Source organism: Juglans microcarpa x Juglans regia, chromosome 2D (genome assembly GCF_004785595.1).
Source record: "Juglans microcarpa x Juglans regia isolate MS1-56 chromosome 2D, Jm3101_v1.0, whole genome shotgun sequence".
Taxonomy (NCBI): Eukaryota; Viridiplantae; Streptophyta; class Magnoliopsida; order Fagales; family Juglandaceae; genus Juglans; species Juglans microcarpa x Juglans regia.
In genome coordinates this window covers 8,346,724-8,366,557 of record NC_054596.1, presented here as the reverse complement: position 1 = coordinate 8,366,557, position 19,834 = coordinate 8,346,724, and the positions used below count along the sequence as shown (strand labels likewise).

At 30.2% G+C, this 19,834-nt stretch overlaps 1 protein-coding gene across 1 annotated transcript; it reads left to right on the top strand.

Annotated features, from left to right (window-relative positions):
- Positions 1-12,187: 12,187 nt before the first annotated feature.
- On the top strand, positions 12,188-13,463 carry LOC121248336 (protein EXORDIUM-like 3). The gene has a single exon (XM_041146782.1). The coding sequence runs from the start codon at positions 12,233-12,235 to the stop codon at positions 13,262-13,264; it is 1,032 nt and encodes a 343-aa protein (XP_041002716.1). The 5' UTR covers positions 12,188-12,232; the 3' UTR covers positions 13,265-13,463.
- Positions 13,464-19,834: the final 6,371 nt, after the last annotated feature.

Sequence of the window (19,834 nt, the reverse complement as noted above, 5' to 3'; positions counted from 1 at the left end):
TGGTTTCTCATCTGGGGGTGTCACTAATACGGGGTACTTTCCTGCTGCTACGATGTTTTCCATTCGTCCTTTTAAGAAATGGAAAACGTGAGTGAGATGATATAGTTTTATTTTAGAGTAGTGGGTCACAAAGAGATTATACAAAATAATCTTACAAACTAACGTAATTTTATGTGATTCGTCATATCTGTTTAGCAATAAAGGTAATTTTACAATCTGATAGATTACATCAAACTAGATCAGTTTGTGTGATTATTTTTGTATAATCACTTTGTATGTAGCTAGAGTATTTATCTTTATTTTATGTATGCATCATCCAAATAGATGGGAGTCTGAAAATAGCATTTTCTTTGATATAATAGCCTGGTTTGTTTTTCCAAATCAGATAAATAGAGAGTAAAGTTGAAAATTGAATAAAATATTATTAAAATATATTTTTTTAATATTATTTCTGTTTTAAAATTTGAAAAAATTGAATGTTTTATTTTATTTTGTGTGAAAATTTGTAAAATTTGTAATGATTAGATGAAATAAGATGAGTTGAAAATGATTGTGAAGAGAATAGTTAGGACCGGATGGGTTTAAAACAACTTTTTGCACTAGCCAATGATAATGTGTCATGTAGACAACAGGAAAACACCACAAGAACTCGCGTCCACCTGATCCCCCTGCCTCCCTCCGAATCTCTTTCCCTCCTCCATCATCTACATTCAAGCTTTTCTCATAGAAAAAACCCTCCCCACGACGATGAACAAAACAAAAGGAACGTCCACCACGAGATACAGGGTTTGTACCTAATAATTTAAAAATTATGATTGGCCGATTCACCATTGCTCAATGTTGTTTTACAAGAACCTTCCATAGCTCAGCAAGTTGATCTTCACCAATAAACCTTCCAATTATATTAATTATGAAAATGGAGATGTCATCCCAGAAACTATGCAAGTTGGAATCCAGGCGCCCATGAATACCTGGTTCAAAAACCAACAGAGAATTATGTTCCTCAGATAAGCACAAACAATAACTCAATCTCTCTTTCTCTGGGTCGAATTAAAAAGACGAAAAGAGAAAAATAAAATAAAATATCAAGAGTTAATATCAATAACGAACATAAAAAAGTTAAAATAAAGCCAACCCTTGCCATGCTAGTTATCAAGGGATAAAAATAGAAATACCAACTAGAAGAACCGAAACCTTTGGAATATGGAAAAAATGAAGACATCACTAACGGCAATGGAATTAGGGGTGCAAATGGTCCGGTCTGATCTATTTTCGGTCCATCGCCGATAGGTCTGGTCCAGTCGGTCTGGCCTAATTTTTTTAAATAATTAATAAAAAAAATTATTTAAAATACTAAATTAAATTAAGTAATTTATTAATGTGGATTAAGTAACAAACTCAATAAAAAAATATTTTATATGGTCAATGATAATAAATTAGATGAAACTTATATTATTAATTTATATAATTACTATATAATTAACTAATTGATATTATATATTAGTTAATTCATAGAATATTAGCAAGTGTTAATAACATATCTAAAATTTTATACTGTTAATAATGATAGGTTAGATGAAGATATATATAAAATATTGTTAATTTATAGAATATTAACAAGTATTAATAACATATTTAAAATTTTATATTGTTAATTGTACAATTATTATATAAAAAATATATATATATAATATATTTTTTTTTCTTTCGGTCCGGTTCGGAAAAACCCTAGACTGTAGACCGGACCGAAACTTTTCGATCCTCTAAAATGTGGACCAAGACCGACCGGACCAAATCTCAACGGTCGGTCCGTTCGGTCCAACCAGACCGTTTATCACTCCTAAATGGAATGCAAGCTGACCATAAGCAATCAACCCCCAAGAAAAAGTGTTAGAAATACAGAGCTCAGATTCAGACAATTAAAAAGTTATTGTTGTTTCTAGAACAAGATATATAGGAGAGGAGACAAATTCGAATTCATAGATGATCTTCTTAGGAACAGATCTGGCGGAGGAAGAGTCATTGGTGGGCATTCTTTTTGTTTTGTTCATCTTCACGGGGAGGGTTTTTTCTCTGAAAAAAGCTTGAGTGCAAATAATGGGAGAGAGATTCGGAAAAAAAGAGGCGGATCGGTTGTACGTGAGTTCTTGTGGTATTTTTTTAAAGTGCCTACATGGCACATTATTATTGACTGATGTAAAAAATTATTTTAAACCCATCCCTCTCAAGTTTTTCTTTCACGAAAACAAACCTTCAAGCATTGGATAAGTGTTAGAATTTGGATGAAAAATAAAATAGAAAGCGTATTCTAATGTACAGCCGGTAACATTCTTGTGCCAGTGAATGCTCTTAGCTTTGGGATTGGGACACATCAATCTGACAATCTTATAATGAAAGGTGAATTACTGTGATAAAATTGAAAATCTTTGCTTAAAATAACCCCTTGTTCCAAGTTTTGAGCTCGGAACAATCCTATTTCACGAGATTTAATTTATATTTAATATTGGAGCCAAAAAAAAAAAAAACATATATCCCTTATATATGCTTCCTATTTTGCATCACCATCAGAAACCTTCCTTGTGACGAAGGTATTAATATCAGAAATAAATCAAATAAAATTATCAGATTGAGATACAATCATACAACTGTGGTTAAGGGTGTAATTGGTCCGGTTCAAATCGGTCTGATTTTTTCAATTTTACGGATTATCTATGTTAATAATAATATAATGTTTACATATACTAAATTATTAATCTATTTATATTATAGTATAAGTATATTATTTTATAATAATTAACACATATTAGTATGGTATTAAATTTAACTATAATCTATATAAGTTATAGACTCTTTATATGAGTATACATGATCGTGTAAAAATGTATTTACAAAAATAGTATATATATATATTATAATTTATTATGCCAAAAATGTATTTATCATTTATATATATCAAAAATAAGTTTATATTAATAATTTAATATTAATAATTATTTTAAGATTAAAATTTTATATTATATTAATTTTATATTATTAGATTAAAATTGATATGTTACATCATATTATATTAAAAATTATAAGATTAATTTATTGTTATATTACATTTTATATTAGTTTTATATTATAAGATTAATAGACTTAAATAATAAAATTAGAGTTATATTAATTAACAATTTATCATATAATACAAAAAATTATAAATATATATCGGTCCGGTTTGGTTTATTTTGATTTAGGACTAATTTTGACTCTTAAGAACGGATACCACACTGGACCACTTAAAAACCGGACCGAACCGGTGTTTAACCTATTTTTCTTTTTTTTTTTTACACCCCTAACTGAGTGGTCTCTCTTTTTCTTTTACCGTTCAAGAACCGCACTGAATGAAACTTTCAGAATAGGATGTCTCTATTCAGGAATTTAGACACCGACAAGCTCTTGAGTTTTCTCTTCAGAGTAAGAGTGAATTTAGAGAGACAAAAGGTATAATGGGTGAGTACTAAAGTATTTAATAATGTCTATATGAATATTCCTTGCAATACCACCTGCTGTCGGAACTAGTCATTGCGTCTAGTCTAAAGTATCTACACTAAGGTCCGTGTAGACGTTGAATTAAGATGATATGAGTTGAGTTTTGTAGAATCCATCTAAAATTAGTTTAAATGTATTTATAGAAAGTTAAAAAAAATTATGAGTCTGACGTATAGCTCTCTTGGGCTTTACCACATCATCCTGTTGGGCTGGATATGTAAACTCTCATGGCTGGGTATCTCAGAGTCAAATGGAGTTGTATTTCTCTTCAAGTTAATTCCACTTTCTGTTGGGTTTTAATGAACCATGGATGATCTTTTTAAATGAACAGAGATTCAAAACACTGTCAGAAAAAGATAAAATTCCCACAATTATTTCATGTATCTAATTATTGACCTGTTTGCAATCATGTTTCTAGAGCAAAATCGGACTGGGTATAATAAAAAAGATGCAATGCTGCACAAGATACTCAACCCCAATACATGAACTAACAGAATATGTCTTATATTTAATACATGAATTAGTAGAAAATGCAGAAAGCTAGCTCAAAAATAGAACATCCAATTCTGATCATAAGCCATCAAAATCAAACAACCTGAAAAACCTGGCTACTAATTAATCTCAGTTAAAGAAGTTTTAACCACGCTTAAGTACAAGACAAGAAAGAGAATGCCATGGTGTAGCAAATATCATGCAGAGGCTGAGAGAAAGAGAGAGAGAGACAGAGAGGGGCCCAATCAGGTGAGAAGAAACAAAAACAGTGTCACGATAAGCATCATTTTCAATCACATACCAATTCTAACGATTATTGTGGGAGGTTTTATTTGTTGATCTTTTGTAATAATTCGACCGTGTCGAAGCACATCATTTGATTGGTGTGCTTTTGTTTCACCTACAAATCATGACTTGGAGGAGTTTCTTTCGGTTCTTTTTCATCAAACAGGATTGTAGTCTCTCTCTCTTTTCAGTCATTCGTGCCCCCCAACAATCATCATTTCTGGTAATTATCTTTTTGTTAAACCATAAACACCACAACTCAGGCTTTAATTATCTTCACCGACGCGTTTTCCTATGTAGAAATTATGTCGTTGAACTAATTAATCGGTTCAACCCCGGAAAGAACATCGTAAAGAAAAGGAATCAACCACCCAACAATATCAATTTGCAGAAGATATTTTCAACTACGAGGATTTCTGTGGAGATTAATGCGGCACGAAATTCAAAGGGCTTCGAGGGTTGAGACCCAAAATTCAAGGAAACAAGGACTCCTGATTTTCCCTTATTTATTTATTTATTTATTTATTTTTAGGTCTGCATAACATAAAGATCTGCTTTGATTCCAATAAAGTAATTGACATCATCATTGCAGAAACTAAAAAGTTCAGATCCCTTATCTTGCCAAACCAACATATCATCTAAACTTGTCCATCACCAATACGAGAGAGGTCTTCGCTTACAAGGCCTGGAGACACGGCGGTGGGGGCCTCGACACAGAGAGATTCCACAGTGGTGGGGGCCTTGACGCAGAGGTAAAATGATTCTCGCAAAGTTGTGTTGGCCTCTTTAGTCTTCTGTCAGTCCTCTATATATGCTCGTAGGAAGCTAACTGCTAAACTCATCCACTTTCGCTATTCTTTTTGATCAAATAACAAAAATTTTACATTCTATTTACAGATTTTATTAATGTGATTGATTGGATTTTTTTTTAATTTAAAATAATTATTTTAACAAATCATATCAATAGAGTACATAAAAAATATATAAAAATAACTATACATAGATAGAGTTCACTTCAACGTTTTTCTTTTTTTTTTTTTCGATCTAAACAGAATTACATCAGGAGAAGAAGTGTGAGGTGTTTATATAAAAATTTCACTACATTAATAGCAATCCATGTTCCATAATTGAGGCAAGGAAGAGACTGCTAAAGGCAACAGCTTGTTTTGATCCAACAAATAAAATTGGATTTGGTTTGAAGTCACACTCAGTAGAAAGACAGAACGATTGTATGCTTTTTGAACATTTCAAATCAATTACAACGTAGATGCTCTTTAATTGTGTAATTCAAAGAGAGATGGGCACATTTCATGAATCTAGTTCATATTGAATATTGTTTTAGCTAAAATCTTTAGATACCTACCAGAAACTCTGCCATCTGAATCGGTACAGACTAATCTGAATTGAATAAAGTGAGCAGTTGAAAATATTTAGAGTGTGTTTAGATGTTGAAGTGAGTTGAGTTGAGTTGAGTTGATAAAATATTGTTAGAATATTATTTATTATTATTATTATTATTATTATTATGGGATTTGAAAAAGTTAAATTATTTATTATATTTTGTGTTAAGATTTAAAAAAGTTGTAATAATAAGTTAAGATGAGTTGTATTTCCAAACAAAGCCTTAGCCTCTGTGTCTTGCATTTCTAAAAAATAAATGCTAATTGATTTTATAAAAATAAATTAACAAATTGATAGAATTTTATCTTAAATTTATTTTATAATAAAAATAATTATAAATTTAATATATCACGTGAATTTATTTTTATAAATATCTGAATAAATTATTTTTGTTTCCAAAATCCATCCGTAGACTGACAGCTTAAAATCAAATGGCACGCCCTCCTTGGATTTCTCCCTCCTTTGCGTTTTGGAGCAAATGTAGGACCATTTAAATAGACTATAGCAGAAACAGAGCCAATGGATTTGGCAGAGAGGGGTATACGGATCGTCACCTTTTATTTCAATTATAAATTAATGACAATTTCACCTTATCAAATCAAATAGAAAAATTATTCTTATCACTCATGAACATTATTTACTATTTTATATTTTATATTTTATAAAAAAAATCTCAAATTCTATAAAAAAAAATGTCAAATATGAAATATAGAATGAATAGTAACTAATGTATAACATTCAAAATGAGTAAGATTTTTCTTTGAATATATTATACGTAAATGCTCAGGAAATATATAACAAAAAGGTCATTTAGTTGAAAAAATGTGACACCTTGAACTATTTATCTATATTTCTTCATTTTACGTCTCAATAAGTAGAATTTAGTTATATTTCTTCATTTATATTTCTAATTATAATTTAAATATTTATTCATGATTAAAAAAATACACATTAATTGTCTAATGTTGATATTAGATTTTAAAATAAAAAATTAACATCAACTAATAATAATATTGCAGAACTAGAACTTGAAGTACTCCAATAAGATGATATCATGTTATTAAAATGATGACTGATGGAGACTAGCCGCCTTCTGTGATTGAGTTTGGGATTTGGACGCTTCACTACTTTTGATATTGAAGAAGAATTTTTTGGAGTTACTAGCTCACACGAAACGAATAGCACACGGGATAAAGAATTTTTTATTCTAAAATAATATTCGACTAGTAACTTCGACTCAACAGATTTGACTAATGAAAATAGTAAAAGTTAAAAATATTATAATTTTATTGAGTTCACTATAATAATTTTTTATGCAATTTAATTAAAGTATAATCAAAATATATCTTTGTTTTTTTTTTAAATAAAATATATCTTTGTTAAGTTGACAAGTAGTGAGCAATGTAATTTGAGCTTCCTTTTATTCTTTTGCTTTTCTATTTCATGGAACTCGTGAAGACACGCGCCTAGACAAGAGAGTACGGTGCTCCGGCAGACTGAGCAATGTAACCCACTTTTCCCGTATAAACCCCAAAGTTTCCGCAGTTGTGTCTCACATACTAGGCGCGTGAGCGCGAAAAGACAGGACAAACATGTCAGCGCACGCGTGTGTTGTCTTGACTCGTGCGCGTCGCAGTCAAGCTGCGGGACCCATCTCGAGTTCTTCACTGGTTGTTCATGCTTCAGCCGGTATTTTGCATGGAGGGCCCAACACGGTCGCTCTCGATTCTGCTGTACGATCGCTACTGTCCGTCGCTCATCATTAGGAAGTCGCGCAATTTACTCCGTGATTAGATTAGAATTGCATTCTGAAATTTTGAAATAAATATTTACGAATGCCAAATGTAAACTCTAATTTGAATACTGAGTTTATCATTATTATTTATTATTATTTAATATTATATTTTTACTTTTTTATTACTATTCGTAGAATACTTCAAAATCTCTTACTATGGAAATACAACTTAAGAATCTTCAATGAAACATAATTTTGTATAATTTATTATAAAATTATTTTTTATTAAATTCATATATCTATCTCTTTTCTTAAAATATGAAAAAAAAAAAAAAAAAGTAAGTTGAATCTCTCTCGCCTCTCATTTTTTGTCCTCTTGAGGGATGAAATGCAATCCTCAATGGTAGAGCGGAATTAGTATTTATTATATTTCAATATAAATGATAATTTTAGAAATTTTCTACTTTTTAAAAACTCATTTAAAACTTCATTTTTTTCAACATATTATTGGTATCAAAATTTGTTACAATTCTATTTACAACACTTCCCATCTCGTATTTACAATTTATTTATTGACATACTAATCATATTATTGATATCAAAATTTGTTACATAAGGTAAGAAATGTATTTATGCACTGACTTTTTAAATACGAAAGAATATGGTAAGTGATATTTATGCATTGATTTGTAAGTAACAAAATTCTTTATTTTAAATCGTTAAATTAACTTAAATGCTAAAAACTAAATTTGAAATAACAAAACTTAAATTTTTATATACACAATAAGGCTTGTACTGTAAAACAAGAATAGTCACCGACCTCTATTTCTTTCTAAAAATTAATTTATTTCATTTCATCTCATTATTATAATTTTTTTAAATTTTCATACAAAATATAATAAACAATTTATTTTTTTCAAATCTCAAAATAATAATAATATTATAATAATATTTTATTTAATTAATCTAAAATTATTTCATCTTATCTCACTATTTAAATGAGCTGTAAAATACTAGACCCACTTCACAAGACAACGAAATGAAGAAACGCACTTTACTTATCAACATTCAACACAGCATGCATATAAAATCTTTATGTAATTTTGGGTAATTATAATATATATATATAGCTAATTTACAACTCAATTTATAATTAAAAAAATATGATTGTATTATTTTGTAAAAAATAATAATCGTATGAGTTTTCTATTCGATTTGAACCAAAAACTTTAGACAATTAATTTTCATTTAGTACAAAGTCGTAAAAAGAGTTGAGTTGTATATCGTTATTCATTTTTATAATTTCAAACATAGTGTTAAAATTATTGTAGATAAGTATATGAATAGGTTTACATCTTTGAAAATATTTTTATAATCTAATCACTGAAAAAAAATCCCCCTAAATCACAAGTTTTAAAAATATACATAAATGAAATAGATTTTATAATGTTTATTAAATATACAATAACTATTATAAATATGGTTTACTTTAAGTATATTTATTTATCTCACTTTATGGTTTTAATTTTAAGAAAAATGACATTTACCGTCATAAAATTTACAAATCTGTATACTATTTTGTAAAATAAATAAATAAATATAAGATTTATATAAAATAATTAATTTTTTAATAATAAATTTAATTCTTTAAAAAAATAAATTCTATTTATCATCTTCACACCACACACTATACATAATTTTTTATTTTTTTATTTTTTGCTCTTACTAAATATGTGTAATGTATGGATGATGAGCTTAAGAAATTTATTAGTTTAGAGAGAATAAAATTAAAAAAACTAAAATTAGTATGATATACAATCAATAATAGAAAAACTTAAAAAAAAAAAATACCCTCTACTAGAGCATTAACATTGGTTTCTCTATATGCATATATAAAATCACATATTTTAGAAATTAATTTTACATATCAAGAAAAATTCACACATTGAATTATGCATTTTTGAGACAAATAATAATAAAAAAATATTATTATTTTATAATTATGATTATTTTTCTTAAAATTATTATTTTCTTTCGAATTTCTTTTCTTTTATGTCGAGAGAGAACAAGAAGAAAGAAATGTTTTAAAAAAAAGTTTGTTTCCATTAGTGTTGTGAAAGAGTGGGGGAGGAGAGAGAAAAAAATAGTGTAATAAGATTTAGACAATAAACAATACATCTTTACATTTATAGAAATATAATTTATAACTATACAAATTTTTAGATATATATAATTGAATATAGTCTAATTTAAAGTTATTTTATGTAAATATATAAATGTATATGTAAATATATAATTCAATACTAGTACTTTTATACCAAAAATGTCGAAAAAGTTTTAAAAAGATGATAGGTGATAGCAACTGTTATTTTTATAATATGTTTTATAAAAATATTTTTTATTTAAAATATAATTGTGTAAAGTGTAAAAAATATTATGTATAAATTATTTTTCGGAAACAGCACTTTGTACAGGTATAGGTTGGGTTTAACACTCCAAAGTCGAGTGTCTGCCACCCTGACCCGGATACGACTTCTGTTTCTTGATCTTGGAGATGCCATTTGAACGCCACTTTTTTAGGACCCGTTTCATTCATTTATTTTAAGAGGAATGATTCGTATAAATTTTAAATAGATAAATTTTATATAAATTTTTATAAAAAAATAGATTTTATTTTAAAAAAGTGTAATAAAATTATTATTTATTAATGAGATCTATTGTTTTATAAAAAGTTTATATGAGGTTTGTTTATTTGAGACTTGTATCTAACGTTATTATTATTTTAAATGAAATAAGATGAATTACTTTAGATGAATAAAATATAATAATATTAGAATATTATTTTTTAATATTATTATTATTTTAAAATTGTAAAAAATTAAATTGTCTATTATAATAATATTATTTTTTTTAAAAATTAAATTTTAAAAAAATTATAATAATGAAATGAAATGATTTAGAGAGTGTTTTGTATCCTAACGGTGCCTAAAATGGAATTTCCTCAATTAATTTGTAAAGTGAGATGATACGAAAATTTTATAAATAATAATAAAATAGTTTGTTAATTTGTGAGATAGTTTGAGTCGAATATTTTTTAATTTTAGAAAATAAGAGATAAAAAGTTTAATAAAAAATATTATAAAATTATAATATTATGAAAATATTAAAATTTTTTTAAAAAAATTTTAAAAAATTGTAATGATTAATTTAAAAATATTTATATTTAAATTATGTTTAAAAAATAGATAAAATAAGACGAGATGAAAATGATAAGATGAGACCTATTTTTAAAAAAGCCCCAACTCCTCACTATAAAAAAAGGGGGAATTTTAATTAAATAATTAGTCATATAGATATGGGAACTTCATCATGCGATTGAATTTTCCTCTCACCTTTCAATTTGTTTAACATTTTAAATCACACAGTATCTGTGTTGGATACGCTAATAAATGTCAATGTTCTTGCTTTTCTCCAACCATGCATCTGGTCCATTTATCACATTGGAAAGGTCGTTTTTGCAGATTATTATTCACATTGACTTCTTTAAATTTTAAAAAATTATAATAATAATAATAATAAGATAAAAAATGATATTAGTTAAGAGGTGTTTTTTATTCAAACCTAATAAAGTGAGATAGGGAGTACGGAGTTTTCCTTTCAAATTATTAGCTCCCAAAAAAAAAAAAATAGTAAATTAAAGAGGGCGCATGTAAATTAGGCCGATGATTGTCCTATCGTAGATTCGTAGGAGGGTTATCAAGGGGTTTCCTTCGTGTTTCCATTTTGTATCGAATAGTGTTATTTCAGCTTTATTTCTACGACAAAAGTGGTTGCTTCACGGAAGCAGCAACTCTTTTGGGTTGGTTAGCTGAAATAACACCCTCATTTGTAAACATGGTTCCAAAAGTTCGCTTTCAGGTTATCTCATGCATATTTAATTTTAATTCTACGTTTATATCGCGTAACTCTCATCGCTGAAAGGAAAGAAAAGAAAAGAAAAACGCACATTTGTAAATGACGAAGAGCACAGCCTAAACCAAGAAGGTAGCAGCAGCTGATCTTGACAGTGATTTTAGAGTCCATGGTTCGTGTCTTGGTCTGGACCACGCACTGTACACTCATGGTCCAAGACTCCAAACCCCCTCACCCTACTTCACCTAACTTATCCCTCTTACTCTTTTCCCGCTCTGTACGAGCAAAGTACTAACACAGGATTTGACCAGATGAGGACAACCATCATCCTGATCATCATCCCTCTCTTCTCCCAACCTGCACGGTATATACTCTCCCAATTGCGTAGGTCCCGCCCTTCCCTACTTTAAGATCCACTTGACACCTGTCCTCCACTATCCTCAAATCAATGCCTCCAGTTTTTTTCAAGACAAATTTCACAAAAAAGAAATGATTTATATACAATTTCGCTTACAATGTTGTGAATTGACGTAAAATAGGATATTTTTATAAAAATGAATTTTAGGTATTATTCACTCTACATTTTAATATTTATAATTTTTTTTTATAGAGTGTGAGATATTTTTCAAAGAGTATAAAAATATTTTTTATAAAATATAGATGTAGAGTAATAAATAGTAAGTGATGGAAAGAATTGCTTAAAAAAAAAAATTGATGAAAAGAATTTTTCAGTAAAATATATTATGAGAAAAAAAAAAATTAGAGGTACACCTGTCACCGGACAGTAATTCCCCTCTATAATCTCCTACTATATATGACTCTGCTTCCCTTCACTTCACATTTTGTACTGAAATCAGGTCACTCATTCTCACTAACATGCGCCTGGGTTGTCTTCGCCGGTATCCGGCGCTCCTCCCCCTCACCCTTGTAACCACACTCTTCTTTATCAGCCCGGTGATCGGGTGGCGCCCATGGCCTCACAACAAGACCAACGCCCATGATTTAGTCTTCGGAGACTCCAAAAAGTTCGAGGGCTCATCCGAGTTCGTCCGCTTAAAGTACCACATGGGACCGGTGCTCACCGCCAACATTACCGTCCACACAATCTGGTATGGCACTTGGGAGAGGAACCAGAAGAAGATCATCCGCGAGTTCATCAACTCCATCTCTGCCGTCGATTCCAAGCACCCCTCAGTCTCCGGCTGGTGGAAGACGGTACAGCTCTATACGGACCAGACCGGCGCCAACATTTCCCGTACGGTGCGTCTCGGCGCCGAGAAAAACGACCGGTTTTACTCGCACGGGAAATCACTCACGCGCCTGTCCATTCAGTCGGTGATCAAGAGCGCCGTTAGGGCCAAGTCGAAACCCTTGCCCTTAAATCCGCAGAGTGGGCTCTACCTTTTGCTCACATCTGCTGACGTGTACATCCAGGATTTCTGCGGACAAGTGTGTGGCTTCCACTATTTCACGTTCCCGTCCATTGTGGGGTACACGCTGCCTTACGCATGGGTTGGGAACTCGGCGAAGCTGTGCCCGGGTGTGTGCGCGTACCCCTTCGCCGTACCGAATTATATCCCTGGGCTGAAACCGTTGAAGTCACCGAACGGCGACGTAGGGGTGGACGGGATGATTAGCGTGATCGCGCACGAGATCGCGGAGCTGGCGACGAATCCTTTGGTGAACGCCTGGTACGCCGGGCAGGATCCTAGCTTCCCGGTGGAGATTGCAGACCTGTGCGAGGGGATATACGGTACCGGCGGCGGTGGGTCCTACACCGGTCAGCTCTTCAACGGCGAGGATGGCACTACGTTTAATATGAACGGGATCAGGCGGCGGTTCTTGGTTCAGTGGGTTTGGAACCATGTGGTTAGCTATTGTACCGGCCCAAATGCACTCGATCAGTAAAAACCTCTCTCCCTCTCTGTCTGTCTTTTCATTTTTCGTGTATTTGGGATTTTTTGCTGTTGATGTTGGGTTTGTGTTTTGGGAGTGACTAGTTAAGGTAGTTAAGTTTGTTAATTATGTATTAATAATATTGTCGACAGTTGTATACCGTCTTTGTATACAAATTACATGTGGGTTCTTCCCGCCTCATTTGAAGCCAGCCAGACAGTTCGGGTTAGGTACCGTTCATCTTAAAGATATTTAAAATCGTGCTTAAACCACTTTTGTCTTAATACTACACAATACAATACCCTTCTCGACCACTGCAATTTTGGTTCGAGAGGGGGGGCCCTTGCTCTAGGTGGTTTGAATCGACAAAGACAAAGGCCTGAAAGACAATATTGCATTTGCATTTGCATTTGCATTTGCTTGTGTGTCCTCCCTTATCTGCTCATTCCTCCGATACTTTTTCTGTGGACTCTAGTATTCTGTCCAGTGTTGTGTGTGTGTCTCTCTCTCTCTCTGTGTCTCTGGTTTTTGTGACTTCGTTTATACAACTTAATTTATATGGTCTTAATTTTAACGTTGTGCCAACATATCTTTATGCCCTGTTTCAATTGGGTGCATGAAAATGTAATATGCAGAAAAATGATTGAGGATGATTTCCATTGGGGAGTAGCATGTTTAAGTAGTTATTTTCTGATGTCTATATTTAGAATGATTATCTATGTACGCTTATCTTAATTGTTTGGGAAATGGAATACTTCACCCCTATAAAAACAAAAAAAAGCCGTTTAGGAGAGAGGTAATGCTGCACCACACATACAAATTCTATAAAAATAACTGTGCGCGAGAGACATTGTAAGAACATGTTCTATATCCCAAGTACAGACATCCGATAAAAACATATGTACAAGAATAAGTTCGTACTCCTAGATTAGATGTGCCTTACTGAAAGAGAGCCCTTTTATTTTATAAGATATTCTAAAAGAGATCCGCACAAGAAAAAGGATCCTACCGGTCGTCTGCCCTTAGTGCAATTTTATTTTTTTTTTAAATTTTTTTTAAAAAAAAACACAAATTTTTTAGTAGTAACTTTGTAACATTTAAAGAGAGTTAATAAAATGCATTAGCGGTTAAATGCAAACTAGCATTCTAATTTTTCAGCCAACCTATGCTTAATATATATATATATATATATATATTTTTTTTTTTTCGATGTTAACCTATGCTTAATATTTTGAACTCTGGGGAAGGAAGGAGACCTTTAGCATATTTCGGGACCCACACACTCGTTATTTTTGCCATTTTCTGAGGAAACTTTATTGGGATTTGGGTAGAGCTTAGGTTATGATCGATGTAATCTTTTTATCATTTGAACGCTTTAATTCAGTTTCCCTTTTTCTAAAGGGCCATTGTTTGTTACGTACTTCGAAAACAAAAGTCATCGATCGCTCAGTCCCCTTCAAATAAAAAGGCTGAAAAAGATGAGCAAGTGCCAATAATACCTGGGTAACATATTGTTATTGTAGGGTCAGCTTTCAAGCGCCTTGGGACAGTAAAAATCATTCCAAGAATTTTAAGAACACACAAAACCTTCTCAATCGGTTCAATGTTGCAAAATGCCATTTCGAGAAAAGTTTGCGTGAGAATTACAGCATGGGTGGCATCCACCCCAAGGTCCCCTATGGCCCACCATTTTCTAATAATGGTTCCCTGCTCCGATCCCTCTTCCGCCTCCATACCCATTTAATAATGCTAATCAATCTTCACCAACTCTCTATTACTTCGAACGAATATATATATATATATATATATAATATATTTACATATAATATAATACTAGCATAAATCATAAAAAGTCACTCGCTTATTTTTTTAGAAAAAAAAAAGATTAATAAAAGATAAAAAATAAGATTAAAAAAAATCTAAACTTTAATAAAATATAAATATTGATCTGCATCTAAATTAGATTATTTATTTACTTTCTATATAATAATAAAATATTATTAATTTTTTATTTAAAAAAAATAAAAAAAAAAAGAGTAAATTGTCAGAATGAAAAGGACATGAAAAAGAGATCAATTCATGTGTGCCGCATGCTATTAAGGGCCTTTTGATAAAATATGTTCATTCACTAAATTCTATAAGGGAATTACACGTTACTAGGTCCTTTTAGTAAAATATGATCTTTCATTAAATTCTACAAAAGAGTTACACACTAAATAGTCAAAGATTTTATGGGCCTTTTGGTAAAACATGACTTAACGAGAAAATAAGAAAAGTTACTATTTACAGTTAGATAGCCACTTATTATAATAGAATAAATATATATAGTAATGTTATACTCTATACTCTCATCATATTTTCATCTCACTATATAATATAAGACGTATTTATCATCATTGGATGATAATGAATCATCCAATAAAGAATCATTTAATGGTAATATATGTATCACATCTTATATAATAAGATGAGAGCATGATGATAGTGTGTTGTATATAATTTTTCATACATATATATATATGCATCCTTCCCCTATCATATTTTTTTCCTTTTTTCTTTATATATCTTTTGGTTTGGATTTATACAATAACTCCCTACAACAATAATTTACATACGCATCATGTATACGTGCAGCGAACTTGTGACTAGAATTTAAGTACGTTTAATGCCACCTTCATGGCTCATTGAAAAGTGAGATCAGTACCATTTGAATAACAAACAAAATGAAGTAATAGACACGTATTAATAAAAATAAATAATAAAAGGTTGAGGAAGATAAAAACGGATTTTTAAATTTTGAAACGGAAGTATTATAACTATAAAAGATTTTAAAAAAAATCTATAAATTAATTTTTTTAAAAAAATTACAATATAATGTATTATATTAACTTTTATTTATTTATTTATTTTTATGTGAGTAAAAGATTTCTATTTTGGAAAGGGATGGACTAATTGACACTAGATTCATTATTTTCATTTTCAAAATTTGATAAAAAGTACATATTTTTCATAAATCCAAAAGCTCCATATCCATAAACTCACATTGGATTAGCTATTAGATTCATCAAAATAATAATATAATATTAATTTTTTAATAATAATATTTTTAATTTATTTTTTTATATTTTACAATTACACTAACTATATGTTAATTAATAATTTAATTTGCTACTTAAATTATTGTTTCCCAACTTAAATATATTGTGGCTCAAAATTGGAAAATAATAATTTAAGTAAATAAAATAATGGTTATAGAGTGTGAATAGTGAGTATTCAAATTTAAACTTGAATTGGAATGTAATGTAGCTCAAAGTTTCAAATTTTAGTATTTGGTAAATTCAATACAGTGATTTTAAACATAAATTAATCAAATTTTGAAAATTAAACTCACCATTAACTAGACACCATTCACTCACGAAAGTAATATTTTAATCATTTTCAATAATCATTATATTTTAATCTTATATCAGGTGCGCGGATTTTGAAATTTTTGACCCATCATACATTATATATATAAATGTTACTTCTATGCTCTTTCTGTTTTGTAATATCTTATATTTATTTAAAAAATCTATACGTTATTTTAATGTCTATATTATTTAATTATTTTAAAGTCTACTTTATCGATTTCCATTTTAATAAATAGTCAGTTATTTTCTACCTTATTCTATTTCATTTTTCAACAGTATATAATATCTTGCTGGGGTTTTGTGGCATCTAGTGATTGAATCCCGTTTGAAGAAATATATGAATGTATTTGTAAAATATTAATTTTTTTTGTAAAATATTATTAAAATATATAATATTATATTATTATTTTGATTTGATAACTAATCTAATATAAATTTACCTAGACAAAATTTAATTCTATACTCAAAATCTAAAGTTTTAATCAAAATTATGACTTAGCTCTAATTTAGGTATCGAGGTATTCTCTAAATATCTTAATATTATTTATTATTTATTATTTATATTTATTTAATATTTTATTATTATTATTAATAAAATATTTAAAAATAACACAATATCCAAACGCATCCCAAATTATACCTAATGGTCTTAAAAGATAAAAAATAAAGGAGTAACCGATGAGGCGCCGCTTCTGGTTGAGTGCTTTTTCCGGCGGTGCCAGCTATTAATGTATATATATTGTGGTTCACTTTTGTAGCAGCGACCTACTCCAAGAGAGAGTGTACTAGAAGCCAAATATACAAATATCTTTTTGCAATTTTAGAGGGAGTGAGAGCCAGCTGTTTTGTTCTCAAATGCGTTTACCGATGACTTTGAACCCATGTCTTTATTTTTTAATCCATATATTTCTGGTGGGGTAGGCTTATCCATATTAAGAATCGTAGTTGTTGAACATTCCTGTAATCTTCGGCACTTGTATCAACATTGTCGGCTTTTTCCCCAGCTGTTACGGGGATTTTGTACCTAATTTGAGATGAGAAACATTTCACTTCGGTAAATTTCTCATCTTAGTATTATAGTTTTTTTAAATTTTTATATAAAATTTAAAATAATAATAATATTAATAAATAATATTATAATAATATTTTATTTAACTTTTAATTAAAATCATATTATCTTATTTCACTATCTAAACTACATCTTAAAATAATATCGTTTGATCCCGGTTGACTGATTTTTATTTGTTTTTTTAAATTTTTTTTAATAATTAAGTAAGTGAATATAATTTGGTTTATGTATAAAAGTATTAACAAAATGAATAAAAATAAAATAAAATAAAATTGAAACGCACTTATCGATTGGATTATCGGTAGCGACATAGGTACATGTAGCATCATCCTTTCACTTACCAGTCGAATCCCCCTTCAATTTGTGGTAGGTATTAATTAAGAGAAGAAACTTTTATTTATTACTTACTGTCTTCTTTCTTGTCACCCCCTTCAATCAAATCTATAACAATTACAATAATTTTCAAAGACTGGGGAATCCCCTGAGAGAAAAGAAGAAATTATGCGACGAATACAAACAAGCAATAATCAGTGCTACAACTGTTCTAGGGCTAAAAAAAAAAAAAATTTTACTAGAATGATGATAGGCTGCCGTCAGCAGTGACAGTTTGTCATGCCATATGGGCAAAGTTTATATTTTTTTTTAATTTTTAATTTTCATATTTTTTAATATCTTTAAATATTTTTAAAAATAAAAAAATATCAATATATTAATAGTTATTTATTTAATCAATAAATAAAAAAAATTAAATATATAAACGATCAAAATAAAAAGATAAAATGAGATGACATATTAACATTATTCTATATCCTAACCCATTTAGCTAGTTTTATATTTTTATCTCTACTTGTATATTTAATAAAATAAAATATAAATATTATACAGTAGTTATATAATTCACATTTATAAATATTTTCTCTTTTTCTAATTTGAATGATACTCTCTATATTTACCGTAAAAAAATAAAAAATCCAGCGGGCATGTTTTCAGCTCATCTTCGAGTCTCCAAGTAAAAGTGAACCATTTTGCTCATAAAGGCCAAATTGAACGGCACTAGCTAGTAGCTACCATGCGCCATCATTGCACGTATACAACTGATTATGGTAGAACAAAATCCACATATATATATATATATTATTGTAAAATGTTATGCAAACATAAACATCAATGATGACAAATAAAGTAAAAATAACACAATTAAAAACACGATACATAATATACGTAGTTCGGCAAATTACCTACATCCACAGAGCTGCAGAAATCTTATTAACCAGAAGAGATTACAATCACTCAATCTCAACTCACACTCTCTAGAGCTTTTTGTTCTCTCACACAATGTGCACCCACTAGACAATTGTTTCCTCTCAAAATATGTTTGAGGCCATCCAACGCAAGTATAATATGATATATTTATAGTGAGTGGCGCTGGAAACCTAATCTGGTAGAAACTACATATTTTACTCGAGCGAACAACCAAATGAACATTGGCTCGGGAGAAGTGTCGAGCGAACACTAGGGTTTGTGTCTCGCCGGACTCGAGCGAACTCTTGGACTTGATCTCCGTTCGAGCGGTATGTCGAGCGATATCGAGCAAATTTTAACTCGAGCTAACTGTCGAGCTAACTTTCAGCACATACATTTTTCAGCTCCAAAACCAGTCTTCACATATACCCCAACAATCTCCCACTTGGAGACTGGGTCTTCACATACTAGCCACTGTTTCCAGCCAAGCCCTATCATCTCTGCAGCTCACAGCTCCCGTCTTCAAGCTAGAAGACGCACTGAAGTCAAGCCCAACTTCAGTCTTCCACATACATTGCCCTTAATCAGCACATCCACAGGGTGATTCACAACTCCCACTGCACTAGGAGTATCCGGTCTGGAACAGATCTTGGCAACCTTAGCCAACTTTCCCAGGCTTTCATGAGGAACGACAAAGCTGACTCCCTTTGGCTTCCTCACATGTTTCGCGCGATCAAGCTTGCCTTTTTGCACTCTTGTATTTTCCTGCACATCACTGGACCCTGATGTTAAATATAAAAAGTTAGATCTCTTACTATGTGTTAGGACCAGTGCACCCTTAGTGATCTTCCAAGCTCCTCC